The 20,231-nt window shown below is 38.1% G+C and overlaps 1 protein-coding gene across 1 annotated transcript; it reads right to left on the bottom strand.

Moving 5' to 3' along the window:
• rel (REL proto-oncogene, NF-kB subunit) lies at positions 1-18,836 on the bottom strand. Its single transcript, XM_005795240.2, has 11 exons — positions 18,727-18,836; positions 18,366-18,404; positions 16,385-16,524; positions 16,151-16,299; positions 15,339-15,430; positions 4,162-4,302; positions 3,517-3,621; positions 2,146-2,364; positions 2,003-2,068; positions 1,834-1,908; positions 1-885 (listed from the first exon to the last, which is right to left on the bottom strand). Exons 1-11 carry the CDS (start codon positions 18,731-18,733, stop codon positions 2-4), a joined length of 1,917 nt encoding a protein of 638 aa, XP_005795297.1. The 5' UTR covers positions 18,734-18,836; the 3' UTR covers position 1.
• Positions 18,837-20,231: the final 1,395 nt, after the last annotated feature.

Raw genomic sequence — 20,231 nt, 5'->3', positions numbered from 1 at the left:
CTTATTTACCCTGCGGAGAAGATTTGGCCCAGTCGGACAGATTTGCGAAGCGGACCTCCGGCACCATCCCAAAAGGGAGATTCGCGAGCGGCTGGGTGACGCCGCCGACGTCGTGCCGCCTCGGATCCACGTTGGCACAGTTGCTCAAGGGGCGAGGCAGCAGGTTGGTGTACGTATTTTCCTGGCTCTCTCTTTGGGATTGCATCAGAGGGCTGCCGCCATCTTGTCCGACAGAAACCTGAGGCTCCTGCTTACACTGGAAGACGGGCCCTCCAACAAGACCCTTCAGGAAATCCTCACTCGCCATTCCCTCTAGGAAGGGGAAAGAGCCCAGGCCTTGGGACCCGTCTGCCGGTACTGATCCGTTATAGTTGCTGGTGTTGTTGTGGGCGTGTGGGACGGTACCGAAGCCTTGCCATATGTTCTGGAGACCTTGACTCTGGTTGGCCATTTGGTTCTGGGAATCAGAGTTCAGATCGTCTCTTTGATGCTGCTGCTGGAACAGCAGCTGGGATTCGGACGGGTTCATCATATTCCCCGGAACGACCGTGTCCAAACACTGCAGATCCCTCATGGAGAGCTGAGGGAGGACATTGTTCTCACAGCTGCCCGGGTCCAGTTTGTGCTGGTAACCAGTTCCACGACTCGGATGGTGTGGCCTGCTGCTGTTTGGGTGGTTGCCAATGGATACCGATGGGTTAATAGTGACCGTTTCCATCATGGGGGAGGCCGGATTGACCCACTGATTACTGAGCTGTACGTTATGAGCCTGTGATGTCATCATGGCGCCGGTGGCCTGGGCTGGCGGTTGGTAGGTCGGGTTAAATACTGGAGTCTGCTGGGCCATGGACGCCGCAGTCTGCCTCAGGTACATGCCACTGTGGTCTGGGCAAAAAGAAAAAACAGATTTTAGTGGATGTTCGTCTTTTATTTGCCTAAATAAGAGACTTTTATCACAGTAACATTTTTCAAGCATTTTCAAGGTAACTTTGGAGTGAAAACAATACAAATAAACTAAAAAAGAGTTTTAATTCACTGTTATATGATATAATTTAATTTTAATATTTTTTTGTGGTAGTATTGCACACTCAACAGCAGGGACAAGGTAAACTAAATAAAGCAAAATTTCATGCTTTGAAATTCCTCTCCGGTCTGAGAACAAAACACTAATTTAACAAAAGAATCTTGCAATTTTAGTAACTTTGTTTAATATGATGGAGAACTAAAGTCACACTAAGAGTAAAATAAAATAACGAGAATAAATATGTAACAGAATAAAGTCCTAATATTATGAATTAGTAATAAATAGTAATACTATTTACTGCTTATGAATAAAATACTATTTACTAATACTATGACTTTATTCTTTTAATTTTATTTTTTTGTTTACTTAATGTGGCCCAAATACTCCGATGTAGTTCAACATAAAAAATAAAATAAGTGATTGAGTCATTAAGAATGATAAATATCCATTACAATGAAACAATCCAAGCAAATCATGTTAAAGTAAATGACCTTCCTCCTCAAATTAAACACTTAAACACAAATAAATAAATTAAAAAAATTCTGGCTAAGATTTCTAATAATTTCTGTATAATGAGAAAAAAAAGTTATCTCTTTTTATTATGTGTATGAAAATATCTGGTTTCAACTGTGATGTTTTCCAAATTTAAGCTTTTAATGAAATGTTAGATTGTAGTTTACTGCAAAAACAGTGAGTTTGAATCAGTCACTTTCTGGTACTCTATACAGAAATGAAACACTTTCCAAACCTAGAAACCACCTAAATGAAATTCAAGCCTCTGTATGAACACTGAATATAAAACTAGTCACCTTTCCTCGTGTGAGCCATTTGGCTGTGAGGAACAGCCTTTGGCCTGGGCATTTGAAAACCAGCCAACGAACTACCTAAAGATGGCAGAGAAAGTGAGAAACATGATTATTAATGAATTTAACTGGAGTGAAATCACTGCAGCAGAATACACAGAATCACAGTTCATACCTGTGAGTCCCGATCTCTTAAACAAATCCTCTATTTTGCGTTTTTTCTCATTGTAGCCGTAGGGGTCTAAAGAGGAAACAGAAGTTTTCATGAATAATGGAGTCTTGTTTAACAGAAACAACGTGGCGAGAGTTTCTTATCACCTTTGTTTTCGGGCAGATATCTGAAATCCATTGGTTCGCTGACTTCCTGGTCGGAGGGCCGGCGCAGCTGCATGTGCACGGTGACCGACTCGGTTATGTTGGTGTGGAAGTACGGCGGCGTCTTGAACACGATCGCCACTTGACGATGAACGTCGGCTTGGGAAAAAGAACCTCTGGCCTCCCATCCGTTGGAGGAGAAAAATCTCACCTCGATGTCATCTGTTGGGAAAAGAGATGATGGGATGACAGGATGATAGTAGCAATACATAATCCAGTCTGTTCTTTCACAAAATCTAAGGGTTACTTTCTGAAACTTTCCCAAAAGTAATGAAGAAATTCTGCAAAAGCAACATCTAATTTCTAGGTAAGTTTTTGAAGCTAGTTAGTAAGTAAGTTCCCTGAAGCCAATCTGAAAATTCTGAGTAAGATCCAGAAAGGTTCTGGGTAAGTTCAGGAAAGTAACAATTAAGTTTCTGAAACATAACCTGTGCATTTTTAATGTAGCCTCTAATTTTGCATTCATTCAGATACTTTATTGAAAGCAACACGCTAGTTCTGTAAACATAACCATTGGATTCATGGTACGTTCTGTGAGTTACGAGAAAGTAGCCTGTATATTTAGATAAGTTAAATATACCTAAATATTTAAATATCTAAATAATTCCAGAACTTACTGGAAGGAAGTTCTGGAAGGAAGAACATGCAAACTGAAGGTACATTTGAAAAAGTAACAAGTTATTAAAACTTGTAAGGTTCAAGCTAAGTTCTGAAAAATCAGTTCAGGGAAAGAACTAGTAAGTTTTTAAGAACATATAAGATCAAATTCATTTAAAATTTCCAGAAAAAAACTGTTGAGTTCTCAAGTTTCCAGAAAGTAATATGCAAATTAGAACCAGAAACATGTAAGTTCAATTAAAGAACGAGTAAGTTCTCAGAAACATGTAAGTTCAACAGAACATGTAAGCTACTGAAAAAAACTGGCATGTTCCCAGAAAGTAACATGTAAGTTTAGTTAAAGAACTAGTAAGCTCCCTGACAATGAGTTCCTGAAAATAACTATTAAGTTACCAGAAAGTAACATGTACATTCAGGAAAATAACTAGAAAGTTCCCATAGTGTAACATGTGTAATATAATATAACCTGCGAGTTTCTAGAAAGCAACCTATCGGTCTAGGAAGTTCAGGCTGTTATGTATTGCTACTGAAAACCAGAATCAAATGCAAAGAGATGGGCACAAATGGCAATGAAGAGCAAAATGAATCAGTGGATTTGAAAGTCGGATGTGGAGAAAAAGATGCAAACAGAGCAGAAACATTAGAAATGCAACCAATGGTTAAGATAAACTGTTTTAAGACTGTGGCGGTTTGTACCTTTTTGTACTTTGTCACACAGGAGGAAGATCTCGTCACCTCCTTTAACACTTCCACTGTTCCTGTTGACCCGACAAATCCGCAGCTCAGCTGTGTTTGGGGCCCCTAATCACACAGAAACAAGAAAATATACCATGTCCATACACAACGCTCTAGCAACTATTTATTAGTTGATTTTTCTTGTCAACTTTATTGAAGCTGCTGTAATTTGCACCTCGGCTTTGAGGTAAAAGCGCTGATGGTTGACAGCTGAGATCTAAGCAAGTAAAGTCACATGTGTGCTTGGGGAAGAGGAAGTGCTCCATGGTAACGGTGTTGTTTGAGAGCTGGTGTGTATAAAGAACTTCCTCTTTCTGTATGTGAAACCATGTTGAGAAAAAATAGACTGGACACATGCACAGAGGTTTTGACACACTTTATGTGCAGCTTCTTCCCAGTCTCAGTGTTTGTGCGTTGTAAATTTAGACATTGGGTGAAGTGTATGAATTTACATAATATATTGCTTTAACGTTAAACCTGACATGTACACCATTTTGCATTTCCCTAAAACCAACTTCATGGCCACTCAGCGCTGTTTTTGATAGCTTCTGACCAGCTAGCATGATTTTTGGTGTGTTTGATGGAGTTCGAGTTCAGCGCACTCACGGTTGTCATAGATTGGGTTGGTGACAATGGGGTTGAGTCTTCGGGTGTAGTGGCCGGTTTCGTCCTGCAGGAAAACTTGGATGCACAGGCGGACGACGTTCAGGTCGTACTCCTCCGTCTGCATCAGCTGCTCTTTGGGCACTGAGGCGACACAGACCAACACAAACATATAAACCGACAGTATTTAATCATCTGCACCAAACATTCTCTGCATTTGAACCTTTAAGTTTCAATGAAAGTAAATTTTAAGTTCTGGGTTTGGACGGGAAAGCAGCAAGTAACTTCCTGAAAATGGATCTGTAGGTTTTGGAAAGTAAAACTTGAGTTTCTGGTAAAGTAGCAGCAAACAATGATTTTAGAAATTTGTTATTTTAATAAGTATGTTTTGATGATTAATCTTTAAAAATTGGTACATTCTGCAAATTCTTTAAATATTAGAAGAACATTAAAATATGCAAATAAACAAATAACGAAATTCCTTTTATTGCCTAAAACGCAATAGCATAGCATTTCTTTTGTGATCATTTTCAGCAAAAAATGCATCTGCTTCTAACATCAACATGTGAAAAGTTCAGCCCTTTCTGCTTGATTTATTTAAATCTAAACTATTTTTTACATTACGCAATTAATAACTGGATAGTTGATGGTGTTTAATAGAAGTTTCTTTTTACAGAATTTGAAACAAGTAAGTGGTTTTGAGTAGAACATATTTAAAGACAATGTTTATTTTTTATCTTAAATGCAAAATGTATATATTGTTTGTACAGTTCTGGCTTAATTACTGCTCTTTTTCTGAATGTGCAAGCTCCAGTTAATGATTAATTCATTACTAAATTAGTTGACGGTTATTTAAATAATCGATTAATTCTGATTAATCCGATTAGTAACCTGTAGAATATGTTCTGGGAATATAATCTGTAGGTTATGATTAAATACAGGAAAATAACTTGAAAATTCAAAAAGGTTCTGAGAAAGAAACATTAAAGTTCAAGGAAAACTGATTATTCTAAGGACTAATTATCTTTATAACTAAGTCTATCACTTGTAATAATAATAATAACAACAACAACAACAACAACAACAACAATAATAATAATAATCCTGCACGATGTCAGAGCGGTAATCTCACGCTGAGGCCATACATCGGAGTTTGCTCGCCGTACATCGTCTGCACTCAGACACACACATCTACATGCGAGCGTCACACATCCCGCCTTCACCGTCAACACACACACACACACACACACCTTGAAGGGAGAGCTCTCACTGAGAGACGCCCACGCAGCGACACCGACATCAGGCTTTCACATCTGCCTACTTTCTCTTCCTCCACCTCTCAATTTCTATCTCCTGCGCTCACAGCGAGGCCATCCCCGCCTACAACCTGTCACCACGGTGACGCCGCGCGACGTCACCTCAGAGTGGAAAAGAAGAGTCTGCGTGAGACGGTGAGCAAAAGATGAGGCTCCCTGCACGAGTGACCACGGTGGCTGTTGACGTGTGTGAAAGTGGTGGGACACGTCTTCTAAGACTTTCATAGCGCCTTTTTTGTGCATTTTGGCTGCAAGGTTTTTGAAGATTCCTGCAGCTATCTAACAGTTAAACACTTCAATGACACTCTGGACATTTTTAGCACAAAGGCTGAGCTCCGTCTTTCTCAGGCCTGTTGTGTTTTGCTCACCTCAACGTTGATCTGTTTGCAGAGAGAAAAAGAAGAACTGAGAAAATGTCTCTCCTGGCAATCAGGCGTCCTCGGTTACAATCGAACATCAATACTTTTTGAGGTTGACGTGAAGATTTAACCTTTTGATTAAAGCTGTTTGGTTAACAGACTCTCAGGCTATCCCAAACCTTCAGACCAACCCAAAACCCAAAAGCTCACGGAACCCTGTTTGGCAGCAACTACTTAAAATAGATGTAAGATATTTGAGTTGTAACTCAATGATTCTTTTATTTTTTTAGGGATTTTGTCGCAGATTTGCTGCTGTATTTGACCCAGTTTGAGCAAACGTCCAGTATTCCCATGTTGTAAGTTAAAATGTCTTATTCCACTGGGAGATTATTTCACTTGTTACTAGCACTCTTTAGTCAACATTAAGAAATTATTGACTTGAAACAAGCTCCTAGATTATGCTGAAACTTTACCTGTAAATTAGTTTAGTCTTATTTCAAATGTACTTAGATATTTGCACTAGGAACTGGACCAAAAATACTTGGAACCATTTTGTGTTTAAAACATGACAGTACGCTTTGAAAACTGTTGTGAAAAAGTTGGATATAGGTGGCATTTGAGCAAATAAAGCAGTTTGGGTTGTAATCCCAGATAAATTGGCCATTTTGAAAAAATCTTACAGGTGTTCTTTTAGAGCAAACGCATCTGTTTTAGTTTGACGATTAAAAAAAACTTGACTACAAGCTTTAATACATTCCCTTTTGAATTCAGATTATTATGCTCCTCAAAAGCAACAGTTTTCTTCCAGTAGTCAAAAACAGGAATTTATCTGCTAAATACGTAAAAGAATAGCGATCAGTTTTACTGATAGGGAAGGTTTTCCAAATGCAAAGCTGCACACGCATATTTGCACACGTTTATTTTCTGGATGCCTATAACGTTAACTTACAGGTGCACCGCAGTGTGCAGCAGCAGCTCTGCTCTTACTCAGATTTATGTCGGGTCATCAGGTTCGTGTGCTTGTAGGTGGCAGACAAACACAAACACACAGTGGAGAAACTGAAGGAGGGAGAAATTAAACGGAGATGGAACTACAGACGGAACAAGCTGGGCTGATCGCTACTCGCAAAAGTGTTGGTGTAGTGCGCTGATCGAGGAAGCCGCTGGACAGGTGCACGAAAGTGGGTCGTAGGTGGCTGCAGTGGGGAGTGTTGGCGTGTGTGTGAGTGTGTGTAGTGGAAAAGAAAGCGGGGCCGCGATTAGCCGGCGTCCTGGGTTGCATTAAATTTGCAGCTAGGTTGTACGGAGAAGATGTTGCCGGGGGAGGATCGGGGGGCAACGCGGATAGGGGCGGGTGATAGTTTGCTGTGGGGCACAAGTGGTTAGCGTGACTGTGGGAGACGAGTGTGAGAGCGAAAAAGAAGTGTAGGCAGGTGCCAGGTCTCACCACAAAGTGTCTCCACTGCGTGACTCATAATTTCTCCACCTTTTAGGATTTGCAACATTGTGTTTCTGTGTCTCTGGCGCTGAAGTAACCGTTACTAGGATATGTGCAATAGCTGTATCACCAAATGTTCACACAACAGGTCTTATAATGCTCAAATTCTCCCCCCTTTTTTGTTGCTAAAATTATTTATTTTTATTTTATTTTTGCGAGGTCGTTTCATACAACTAATAAAACCCGACCGTAATGAGGATAGTGTGTCAACGAACGGTTTACGTAGGCAACATGCGCAGAAGAAGAACGCTGACGTAACGCCGCAGCGCACTGTTTACGGAAGTGACAACGGACCGCTTATGGATCGATTTTTAAAGTTTAATCAGCAATGGAGCTGACAGAATGGACACTAAATCACAGCAAGACGAAGGGAAGTAATAAAAAGAAAGCATAACTAATTACAACGGTGGAGAATTGACAGACATTTTTGTAGATGAGTAAATTTGGATCCACAATCGGAACTATTCGGAGGGGTGGTGACGTGATGCGCTTCAGATCTCTTTCATAAATTCATAATCATAACTTTCAGCCATTATTTATGTCCCAATTTACCGAATCTGGCCTTTTCTGGCGCAGAAGACGTCACATCAACGACGTAAAAGGCGGATAAAATGCACCATTGTTTAGACTATAGAGGCTTTGAAAACTATCAGATATGTATCCAAATGAGTACCACATATGGGAGTGGCACAGGTCGGATTTTTATTGGTGTAAAGATTGGAATTTGCAGTGAAAAATCTGGGTTGCATTTTCCTGCTGTGTGAACATAGTCACAGTACAAATATATAGAGGAAAGTATTGTGGGGATAATTAATAATTGAGAGTAATAAAAAAGGGGAAACACTGTCCACCAGTATCCATGTCTTAGTTTCACATGATAACTCCAGGCAGTGTTGCAATGTTGCACCATCCTCCTGATGTCTGCACAGGATAGATGAATTCAGAAACATGTCAGGCAGACGTCATTAAGTCAAAGTAGGGTAGCTTCCTCTACCATATCTGACAGCAAAACACAGAGATTCCCTTAGCGTGGTTTCTGTTCGGCCTCCTCGTCGTTACCCAAATGCCACCGTGGAACATTTTTCAGCCACGATAACGCACCTTGTACTCGTAGCTGCAGAGTCGATGCTGCGCACATTTCTGGCGGTTTTATGAGCGTCAGGCACAAAGTAGCTTCTAGGTTTATCAAACAACCTGTATATAATTTCATTTTCTGTTTTTATTGCCTTAATATGCAAAAACAGCGCTGTGGGAGTTAGATTAACTGTTCTGTTACCATACGGAGTCAAAGTTACCTTAAGAACATGGCATTAACTGTCAAGAATAATGGTGGCAGGATCATGCTGTGGGTCTGTTTCATGGTTCCCTTAGCAAAATGCACCATGGACTAATTCTGATTGTATATTTAATTTCAGTAGGTTAGATTCCTGGCACAGACAGATTTCAAACAATCAGGATGTTAAAAAAATTTAGAACCCTATGTTCATTATTTCACACAGGGTTGCAGCTAATTATTATTTTAGTAATCGTTTATTCTATTGATTATTCATCTAATTCGACTAATTGAATAAATAAACTGGTGAATTTTGATGATTTGCCTTTCAGTTATTGCATAAAAATACATTAAACAAACCAATATTTCCATTCCTCTTTACACAATAACATTTTATTGCCTGAAATTCAGTAACATAGCATTCCTTTAGTAAATGTTTGATTATTTGTAGCAAAGGATGAATTTGTAGCTATTAGAATACTTTTAAGATCAACATGTGAAAAGCTCAGACCTTTCTGCTTGACTTAACATCAGTACAGAGTAGGGTTGATCTAGTGATTATTTTTGGATTATCTGATTAATCCAAAAATTAAGAGCACGAAACAGCCCCACATCATGATGCTGCCCTCACCATGCTTGACAGTTGGCAGTGTTATTAGGGTAATTCTGACCTCGTTTACAATAACTTTTGCACTCGGGTCTTGTTGTTGTACTGCTATTCCACCCTAAAGAAAATAACTCAAATAAAATCACTAAAATCTCAAAATTTATATGAAAAGCATGATTAGCGTACGTAAACCTATAAACATCTTCGGTAAAACATCAGACTACAGCAGCAGACCACCCTTCATCGACCCTATTTGATGTTTGCTTTTTCAATAATTTAAACATTTCGTGGTTGTAACCACATGCATTAGTTTCAATAACTAAGAACTTTCCTTCAAGGCTCATTCCTGTCTTGTGCTACAGGAGTGAGTATTGGCAGGTGTGCCGCCACACAACCACAATGAACTGAAGAGACGCTCAAAAAGCAATACAGAAACAAATTCCTGCGTCACAGCAACACAGGTGTCATTGTAAGTCATGTGTCATCTGCTGAGCAGGTGGAGATCCAAGTTTTTAAAATACAACTAGGGATTCACACAATTATTTAGTGATTAATCATTTATTAAATTAAAATTAGTTCCCAATTGATCGACTGATAATGTTTGGTTAGACCTTTTTTTAAGTATTGCAGTTTGGCCTCCATCCAGCAGAGGGCACCACTCTAAAGTGGAGCCAGATATATAAACAAAGATGGTGGAAAAAGAACGCCATCTTTGAGAATTTTTAAATCTTTTGAGTGTTTTGAAATATGAACACTCGTCACACTGCAGGAGAACCCATCACAAAAAGACAATTTACGGATGAAAATAAGAACTAAATGAATACATTTTCCTATGTGAGAGCTATGAAAGTTTAGATTTAACGTACAGAAGAGTAATAAAGCAAAACCCCATGGATAAGCAGCGGCTGAAGGGGTCAGCAGGTTTGTGTACGAGCATAAAGATGGTAAAACAAACGTGTTGGGCATAAGGGAGGAGTACCGTCATATCTTCCCTTGACACAGGAAGCAGCTGAGTTTCAAAGCAGAAGTGAACTGATTTAAGTAGCAGGTCTTTGACTTCCAGCTGCCCGTCACGCTCTGCTGCAGCTACGCATGTGTCGAGTACAAGCTTCAAGTTTTGAAGAAAATCAAGACCCAATCAACACCAGGAAAGATTTTATACAACGTAGAGTTACAATGAGCTTTTAAAAATCAAGAAATTATAAATTGTTGATCCCAACAACATGGTGGAGGCAGGATTATGCTATGGGGCGGTTTTGAAGTATTGGCTCCAAAATAAACATTAATTCACGGAAATAATTTAAAACAGTGGTGGTCAAAGATCTAAGAAGGTATTTGCATAAGTTGTGAAATTCTTTTGGAGCCATTTCCTGACAACAGCAGCATCTTAGATTCAGATTTAGGTTCAGATTAGCTTTATTTTGGTAAATTTACAACATAACAAAAAAATTAAACCCTATTTTACAAACTTTAATGCATATTATTCTGATCTTTTAGCCACAATGGCAAGAATTGCTTGGAGGAGTCAATGCAAGGTTTTCAAATCTAACCATAGTGGTGGAAGAATTATGCTGAGGGCTGATTTTCTACCAATGCTACTGTTGCATTGTATGAAAAAAGATAAACTACAGCGGTTTCCACGAGTAAACAGTTGGATTATTAGATCATGGAAATAATAACCTGCTAGAGGAAGTTACAGTCAGCTACAGGCTAAATGCTAATAGGAGTGAAGGTTTTATTTATATTACAGGAGCAACATGTGTCACAGTTTCATACGTTCAGGAGCTGTGAAAGTCGTCAGACTAGGTATGAGTTATGAGGATTATTACATATGCAGACACAATGAATCAGAGCCAGAGAGCAAAACAAAAGCACTTATTAAATGTGTACTTTAGTTGGAACTAGATATAGAAGTATTACACATATAGAGCTGGGAAGAGGTCCCAGAATTTGTACTCAAGTAAGAGTAGTGATACTTCAACATGTTTTTACTCAAAGAAACGTAAAGAGTATGTTGGAAAATGTCTACTCAAGTATGATCAATTACTAATCATTTCATATTTAAAAAATTACAAAATCAGACGGATCAAAATATAAAGTTAAGTGGAAATTTTTGTATTTTAAGGACCAAAATGACAATAATTTATAAAAGTGACAAGAAATAACAAAATGAGGCAAAAGAAAAATTTTCCAAATCAGTTTCTTTTAATAAAAAAACGTACGAAACTTTAACAAAAACTGCAGGTGTGTGTCTTTAATTGGTGAATTTTTGGTTAAAATATGTTTGTTTTTCATTCAGAGGGTAGAAAAATCCTGAATTTTTACTCAAGTAAGAGTAAAAATACTTCATAACAAAATTACTCAAGTAAAAGTAAAAAGTACAGCAAAGTAAAAGTGCATTGTTTCAAAACAAGCTAAAAAAGTAAATGCAATTGAGTAAATGTAACGCGTTACTACCCAACTCTGATGACAAAAACCAAAAGGTTTAAAGCGTATATGTCTAAATTAAAGCTGAACACAAACCTCCTATTTACCAGTCGTGTTTTACAGACCTGTAAAGCTCCCTACCCGACATTTATCATCATCTCCGAGAGCTGGGGAAGCCCCTCGCTTCAGCCCTCCCTCTTTTAATGAATCCTGCATTCCCAGCTCTCACGTGGCCTCCTGCACTGATCTGAATTGAGCAACTGTGACCAAGAATGGGGAAGTAGCTCAACGCCTGTTTGTACACGAGAACTGCTGCGTGTCTGCTCGGGAGGACCGCAGAATGAAAGAAGCACATAAAGGAAATGGCTACAGTGTAGATAGCACGGCGGCGGCAAGGCGGCGGATTTTCGACTCGATGGCAGGAAAATCTGCTCAGTTGCCTGAGAACTGGGTCAACCAAAGTTTGAAAACATTTCTTGTGAATTGTTTTGAACACCTTACTCGGTAGCAAAAGCAGGAAAACCAGAAGCAACAACCAGAAGACCTCAAAGATTCACTTTTAATTTAGTAGATAAAAGGCTGTGGATTCTACAACGGGGAGGAAACATTACTTTAAACTAGCTTAAACCATTAAACCACTGCAAAAACACTGTGTTTGTTGTCTTGTTTCTAGTGCAAATATCTTAGTACACTTGAAATAAGACAAAACTTACATGTAACTTTTCAACAATTTATAGGAGTTTGCTTTAAGTCAATAAGCCCTCAATACTGATGAAAAAATACTATTTTTGTTCACTTATTACATGGAAAAATGTCTTATTATAGGTGAAAAAAATCTGCAAGTGGATCTAGTATCTTTTATTAATATCAACTCAAGGATTTCTTGACTAAAACAAACTCCTATTTCTTTCTGAAAAGCTATTTGTGAGTTGGTTTTGTCTTATTTATGTACACTAAGATATTTGCACTAGAAACTACATAAAATGCTTGGCAGGATTTTGTGTTTTTGCAGTGTAAAACAGCTTTGTGGCACTGATGTAAGCAGATTGGAGAATGATCCAAACCTTGTAAAACTACTTTTATCAACAATAACCTTTTGGTCTACTCTTGTTTTAATAATCACTTCAGTCAGTTCAGGTTTGCAAATCTTAAATTGTTCAGCAGCAGCTGGCTGCTAACTTCCCTCATATTATTTGGAAATGCAAAAGTAGCTTCCCACACAAAGCTTTTTTTATTACATAAATATTCTAATTTTTTCCTTGTTTTTGTAAGCGTTTTGGTTACATTTGAATATTCTGAGTCTGTTAATAAAAAAAGAGATCGGTTTTAATATGTTCTAGCATGTAAAACTTTTACAACCTTTTCAACCATGGCTACATCTGTTAGCCAACATTAGCCACCAGTCCAACAACAGCAGATAAACCACTAACAGTTTTGGCTAAAGTCATGTTTTGAATGCTTAAAAATAGGACTTAATAGGTAGAAGTGATATAATATTTATTTTCTTTTTCTAATGTAAAAAAGATGAAGAAAATTAGAAGGTTTTGGATAGCATAGCTTAGCATGAATCTTGATTTTAGTGTTAAGACTAATTAAACATTTATAGTTTGTATCATTCAAGCTCTTTTAGTACTTTGTAAAACAGTTTCTCTATTTTGTGTTGTAGAAAGTACATTTTTCTAAATGTTTGATTTGTTGCTAAAAGTTAAATAGCTAACAGCTAAAGCAGTTAGCCTTTTGTTTCTGACCCATGAAAGATGGGTTATATCATAGTCCATGAGCTTACAATCAAAGCAGTGTGCAAAGAAAACTTAATAGTCACCCTTGTAACACTTAAGATGTGATAGATTTCAGAATGCATCACGTCACAAACGTCACGCAGAGAACAACAAGCTAGCTAAGCTAGCTTGGCCGTTAGTTCTTTATGAATTCGGTCTCTAAGAGCGAAGAGGGAGCTCTGAAGTTGGAACCGCATCTGAAAAACGATCTCAAACTAAACTGTTGAGCTAATGGTTAGAAAAACTGTTTTTTTTTTTAGCGAAACGACCAAGCTAACTACTGTTAGCAACTCTAGCAATAGCAATAGCAATGGAATTATGCTTTTAGATTGCCTCCAGTTAATTTTTAAACTTGAAAATCCAAATTATTTCCAACTACAAATGGAGTATGTAGTTTTACAATTCCTGCGATTACACCAGAAAAATCTCTTAGTTATTTCAGGTCACCTGAGAAAAGGTCACACTGACCGACCACAAGCTAACAACCAAATCCTGTTTTCAGATTCTTTTGTGACAAAAGTTTACTGCTGAAAACAGGTCAGTGAAGATTATAACTAGAGTCGCATCGACTCCTTTTACTTCAACACCAGGTTTCGTCAATGGCGAGACATGTGGAGAGCAAAGGACGAACTGATTACTGTAAGTTCTTGAAAAACTAAGAAGTGCAAATGAGATTTTTATAGAGCTATTTTCAGGGGAGGATTACGAGACGTTTGATTCTCAGAAGTGAGTTCTGACAGAAGGGTTTTTTTTTTCAGGCTTTCTGGACAAAAATGGATCTCGAAGCACAACATAACAAGATCTATTATGGTTTGGATAAACAGGCAACACCTCAGATTTGACCTTTGACCCACATTATATTAATTCTATGAAGTCTCTAGCTAATTTTTTTGACTGCTATTGGAGCCTGACCAAAAAAAGACTCAAAGATTTGTGATCAGGCCTGGTGACATGCTCCCAAAATAATAACAAACAGGAAACAAAACACAGAAAAAACAAGCTTCGCCCAACTGATTACATTCTGACTTTTCTGCAAAGGTTTTTGATTTGTATTTTCTCAACGCGCACAGATAGAGCAGAGGCGCAGCAATTTAACTTTGTATCGTTTTTCTTTCCAATTTGTGAGTGAGAATCTACGAAAACATCCAAAGATCTCTAGAGATCCGGACAACAGTAAGGTGTTCCTTTTCTTCTTCTCCTGGTGAACCGATTTAAAACAGAGAAACTGCTTTTAAAGACATCTACGGATCTTACAAAGATTTAAACTCACATTTTTAATAAACACTTTATAAAAGACTTTCAATATTCTGAGCATTTATTAGGAATAGAAACGTCTATTTAATTAGTGTTAGTTTTCATGTTGGTTGTTTCATTGTTAAGTAATATATTACAAAATTAGACAGTGGAAAATACTGATATATAACAGAAACCACTTCAAAATGATCAGTTTGTCTGATTTTACTTTTTACAGGTTTATGTTTGAGTAAAATGAACATTGTTCTTTTATTCTATGAACTACTGACAACATGTCTGTGAAATTCTAAACAAAAATTTACTGTTTATTTGCAGAAAATGAGTAATGGTCAAAATAATGAAAAAGATGCAGAGCTTTCACACCTCAAACAATGCAAAGCAAACAAGTTCATATTCATTTATGAACTTGTTACTAATGTTTTAACTCAGGAAGTGTTCAGAAATCAATACTTAGTGGAATAACCAGGAGGTTTTCAATGGGGCTCTTAATGTTTTTTTCCCCAGAGCTGTATTTAACCCTCAATTATGTGTTGGAATTATTGTAAATAAATAAATTTTTGATCAATACTAACTGTTTAAAATGTGTGCATTACTCCGTTTGTGTAGTTGTGTCAGTTTCTGCAGAGAAAAGCGAACAGAGAGAGGTTCAGCGTAGAAACACGACTCACCGTTGAAGGGGTTGATCCCTCTGGTGATCCTCTGAAGGATGGCGTCCTTTACTTCCCTTCTCCTCACGCACTGGATGCCCAGATTCTGGAAACTGTCAAAAACACAACGATTAAGAAACAGCTGCTGCAACATCTTGAATTTAAAATAGACAAGGCTGATTGGACCACACCTGAGTGATGCAAGATTTTCAAAAAACAAAAAAGAAAACACAACAATACGGTCGTGTTTAAAAGTCAAAGCGATGACGCAAATCGTCTCACCCGTCCGGTTGACTCGGTGTGTCATCTTCCAAGAAATATTCCACACACATTCAGATATTCATCAGGGATTTGGAGTCATTACGATACGACAGGCAGAAGTTGTGAATTTATTTATAAAATGAACTCTGAGAGGGATATACAAATTTCATGCACTAAAACATCCTGACTCATTCACACTCTCACACACGCTCCAGTACTCGCACACAAACTTTGTTTTCTCTCTCTGAAGCACGGCAAATAAGGATGATGTCACTCGGGGAATTCCCATATTGCCATCTTCATCACAGACATGGGTTTGATAAATATGCGTTGTGTGTGTGTCGAAATGTGAGTTTGCCGTGTAAATCTGCTGTACGGGTTTGTTTTGATGCAGCTAGGAGGTCTTCGGTTTGCACACCGAGCCGTTTTGAAACCGATTAACAAACCAAATGCTGCTGAAAGGGAGCAAATCTGGAATGTGGCGATGTGTTGACACGGCGGCAAAGAGAAAGCGATTGTTTCTGCGACTGAGTGCTGATGAAGAGGGAGACTGAAGCCAGAGGTGGACTCACGCTATCACTCTGCGGTCGGGGCCGAACTCGGCCTCATAGAACCCGTCTTTGCAGTCCTTCCCCACCAGGTCGTGCGGATGCGGACGGTATGGTTCGTTCTTCGTCACCAGGTAGACGCGGACCTTCCCCTTGCCGCAGTAGTTCAGGATCTGCAGAAAAAAATGAAAGTTTCCTGGGATCTGCGAGGGATTTTTAGAGAAACTCTGGTGCAGAGCAGTGGATTTTGTGGCTGACCTGCAGGCTGGGGTAAGTCCTGTTGTTGTCGGAGCTCTTTTCGCCGGGGATGCTCCCGGCAGAGCGACCCTCACATTTGTACCGGAAGCGCATCCCCCTCTGCTTGGGTTGCTCAAAGATCTGGACTGTTGGCTCAGCCACTGAAATGAGGCAAGAGGAAGAAAGCTGAGTGACTTTTTTCTCTCCTGTTGGAGGAACTGGCTCTGAATTACATTCAGTTTGATTGGGGACAAAAATTGCAACACTTGTTCCATTTTCTGGTGCGGTTCGCTTTCACACTGAGCAGTTTGAAAAACCCGTTTCTCGCCTGTGGTGGCGCTGCAGCAATAACTACAGAAGGAAACGATACGAAGACACTGAGTGCAACTTCCCTCTTCACAAAATGTAAACAAAACGGAGCAGCGTCAGATTTTAGCAGTTGTAGGATTTTGACCCATTTCACCATTTGTTCTGGTTGTATTTACCCAGAATGCCCTGCGCTTCAGTCCATTTCCTGCTTTTGGAGCAGTCTCTGGTTTGCTTGGTGTTCATATATGGTTTTGAACCGCACCAGAATCCACTTAAACCGAACTGAAACCTTGCTTTGTAGGCAGACCAGAGTTAGATTGTTTGGCCCAAAGTCCAATTCCCCAAACAAACTAAACTTTTTACACAAATGGACTAAAGTTTGATTTAAAGTGAACTAAATAAAGTTGGCATGAATGTACCCTAAGACTTCACCTCATTCTGAAGATGTAGGTTGGAATTGATCTAATTTATACAAATTTTCCAAACTTTTATAGCTGATTATTAGATGGGTAGACAGATGGACAACGGTACAAATATGAGAATACAAGATTTGTATTTGTATTTTAGGGAAACATCTTTCCTTAAAATAATGGATTTTTTGGCAATCACCAAGCAGTTCTTGGTGATTGCAAATACTGATATTGTGAAAATAAAACTCTTCTCAAAAACCCCAACTACAACTGATTAAACCATCTCTTCCATTAATCATGATGGACAATGATCATATCCCCTACTCCAACCTCTCTCAGTCTAACCATAGCAACTGACAGAGACTTAAAAAGAAACTGCAAAAGCAAGTGAGGTGGATTAGCAGTGATGGCGTCCTCCAGGACATGGTACTGTGTAATATCGTCTCTGTTGTAAAGATACTGAGCTGATAGCATTTCAAACAGCAACAATCTTCAGTCAGAGGCCTCTTCGGAATCACTGCAGGACTGACTGCTACTGGAGCATCATCACCATCCACAACGACTCTTTGAAGATACTTTGAGAGGATTGAGACAATGTTTAACAGATTTAGATATGCTCACCACCATTTTTGCACAACTAAACTGAACAAACAGGCTTCTTTGCGGCTGCAAATCAAGAAACCGGAGCTCACTAACAAGTCAAACCTCATCCGTGTTGAAAAGAAAAGGCTTTTTTTTTTTTGACTCCTCTGCTTGAAACAAAACTGACTGCACATGACACCCGTGTGAGAGAGGAACCAAAACTGATCTGAGAAGCATTTTTTGTTCTTCACATATTACACTGTTACAACCATACTAAGACTCTAAAAATCCAGTTTGAGATGACAGCTGAGCGACTCTTTCCACCAAACGGAAACAGATGCTTTTCAAACAAGGACATCAACAAATAATGAAACTGTTTTAGCATTTCAAACAAAACGACGGAATGAAAAAAAACAGCTCGTTCTACAGGTACACAGCTGATCCTGCAGCGTAAACCCGCCAAACCGAACATAAATGCATGAAATGTGAAGATAAGCAGTGAAAGAAAAGCACTGGCCATCACACAAAACGAGTAGAGTCTGAAAAAAGTAATCCCTACCAGTAAAACAAAAGAGGAAGTGAAATGACACAGCATATAAATATAGATTGCTTTTTTAACACTCGTTGGTGGGAGAAAAATAGCAGCTTTTAAAGATAAAAAGAATAAAAAACAACAACACATTTAAATAACATAGACTTACTGAGATGTGGATCACCCTCTAGAATGGAGGGCATTAGAACTGAGGAGGGAAAATGCGAGATTTAGGGTCATATATTTAAAAAGTAGCAGCAATAAAATTTGATTCGGTCCGAAGTAGAGTGCAGATTTTGTTAGCTTAAATAAAATAAACACACTGCAGCAAAGCAGCAGCTGAAATACTGCAAAGAAAGTAATTATCTGTATTTACTACTTCAGGTAAGACACATTCAACTTTTCCAGTTAGTATGTATTTCAGTTTTTGTTATAAATTAGCTGCGCTTACTTCGCTATGTTTCGACATCCTAACCGCCCATTCTTCAAGTTCTTCTCATTATAGTGAATAAACACTGGCGCTTACTCACCGTCCATGGTGCGAACTAGTTCCCCGCTTTGAGTCGTGTTCTCCGGGTCGCGTTCCGTCGGAAAGACGCGGACTGAATGAGTGAGATCAACCAGTTTATGTTTTTCACCAAGAGGTCCAGTAGGGGGGAATTCCCCCCCTCCGTCACAGTTTTTTCCCAATGGACCAATCAGAAGCCTCGAAAGGCTCTGGAGAGGCGGGGCCTCGCCATAGTGCAGGATGCTACTAGCTGGCTAGCTAGCATTTCCGCATCACTCAGCGGCGATGACGAAAGGCTTTGAAACACCCCCGATCCTAAATGTGTATTAAAAGAGTACGTATATGTATATAAAACTCACAATTTTAAATACGTTAAAATATTATTAAAAAGTAAAATCATTTCAGAAACTGTATCACTAAGTGAAGCATAACAAGTATAAGTATAGTACTAAGTATAGCTCAACATGCAGGTGGATATGATTTTAAAAACATATTTAAAATTAAAATATTGCATCATGCTAACAATAAAAAATACAGAAATCTAGCCTCAAAAGTTTATTAAATACCTGTTTAAATGTACATTTTCAAGACAAATGATCTTCATTGAACGCATATTCTAATTTATTATGACTAAATATGTACCTTTATGCAAATGGTTTTAAAAATAAATTATGTAAAGAGGGCAGTGTGGAAAAAATAATGTACATATTTGTATTTAGTCTCCCTTTAAAGTTTATATCCCAAATTAAAATCGAGAGCAACCAGTTAGCTAATTCGTTAGTGAAGTAGAAAAATTAAATTTTAATTAAATTAAATTATAATTACCGATACGGTATTTTCTTCTTTTATTGAAATCTGTCTTGATTTAGTATTTGACCAGCAAATATTCTGAGAATGTTTTTTTTTTTTAAATTTATGTTTAATACCAAAGCAATTTTAATGCCTCTTGTAAAATTAAAACAATCATTGTTGATAGATTTGAGGTCATGTTTAAGTATTTAAAGTTATTTCTTTATTTCATCCACTAACAGTAAAACAATCCCGTAGCATGATGACACCACCACCATGCTTGCTAGTTAGCTTGGACTAAAGAAAAACCTCAATCACAAAAACCAAAAAGTAGAAAAAACAAAGTTCAGATAAAATGAGTGATATGCATTTCCACTGATCCAGAATGAATGTTTTGATCAAGGTGACTATAGTTAAATAAGATGAAATAAAAAGTGAAACTGAGAAAACATTTTCGTTAACCGAAATAAATAAAAACATTAACTAATTGGGAAAACTGACTGATAAACTCTACTTTATCAAAATAAAACATTTTGAAATGACAGATTTTCTCATTTTTTGTGTTTACAAACCTATCAGTCTTTTGAACTGATGTTTCTAATAAAACTAGTAAACACATTCTAAAATCTAAAACTGAATTAGACAAAAAGTCAATATGACATAAACCCCTCAAACGATTATAGCTCTGATTTGCTTATATTTTTATTTATTTTTTAGGTTGAGACGTTTTTGGATGCA

This window comes from Xiphophorus maculatus, chromosome 22 (genome assembly GCF_002775205.1).
Source record: "Xiphophorus maculatus strain JP 163 A chromosome 22, X_maculatus-5.0-male, whole genome shotgun sequence".
NCBI classification, from domain to species: Eukaryota; Metazoa; Chordata; class Actinopteri; order Cyprinodontiformes; family Poeciliidae; genus Xiphophorus; species Xiphophorus maculatus.
This window is presented reverse-complemented; position numbering and strand designations above follow the sequence as displayed.

What these genes read in the sequence shown, in the direction of transcription:
- rel (XM_005795240.2), bottom strand. An exon ending in CCCGACCGCAGAGTGATAGC is followed by an intron (nt 15,431 to 16,150) that starts GTGAGTCCACCT and finishes TGTTTTTGACAG; the next exon opens with TTTCCAGAATCTGGGCATCC. An exon ending in GTGTGACAAAGTACAAAAAG is followed by an intron (nt 2,365 to 3,516) that starts GTACAAACCGCC and finishes TTTTCCCAACAG; the next exon opens with ATGACATCGAGGTGAGATTT.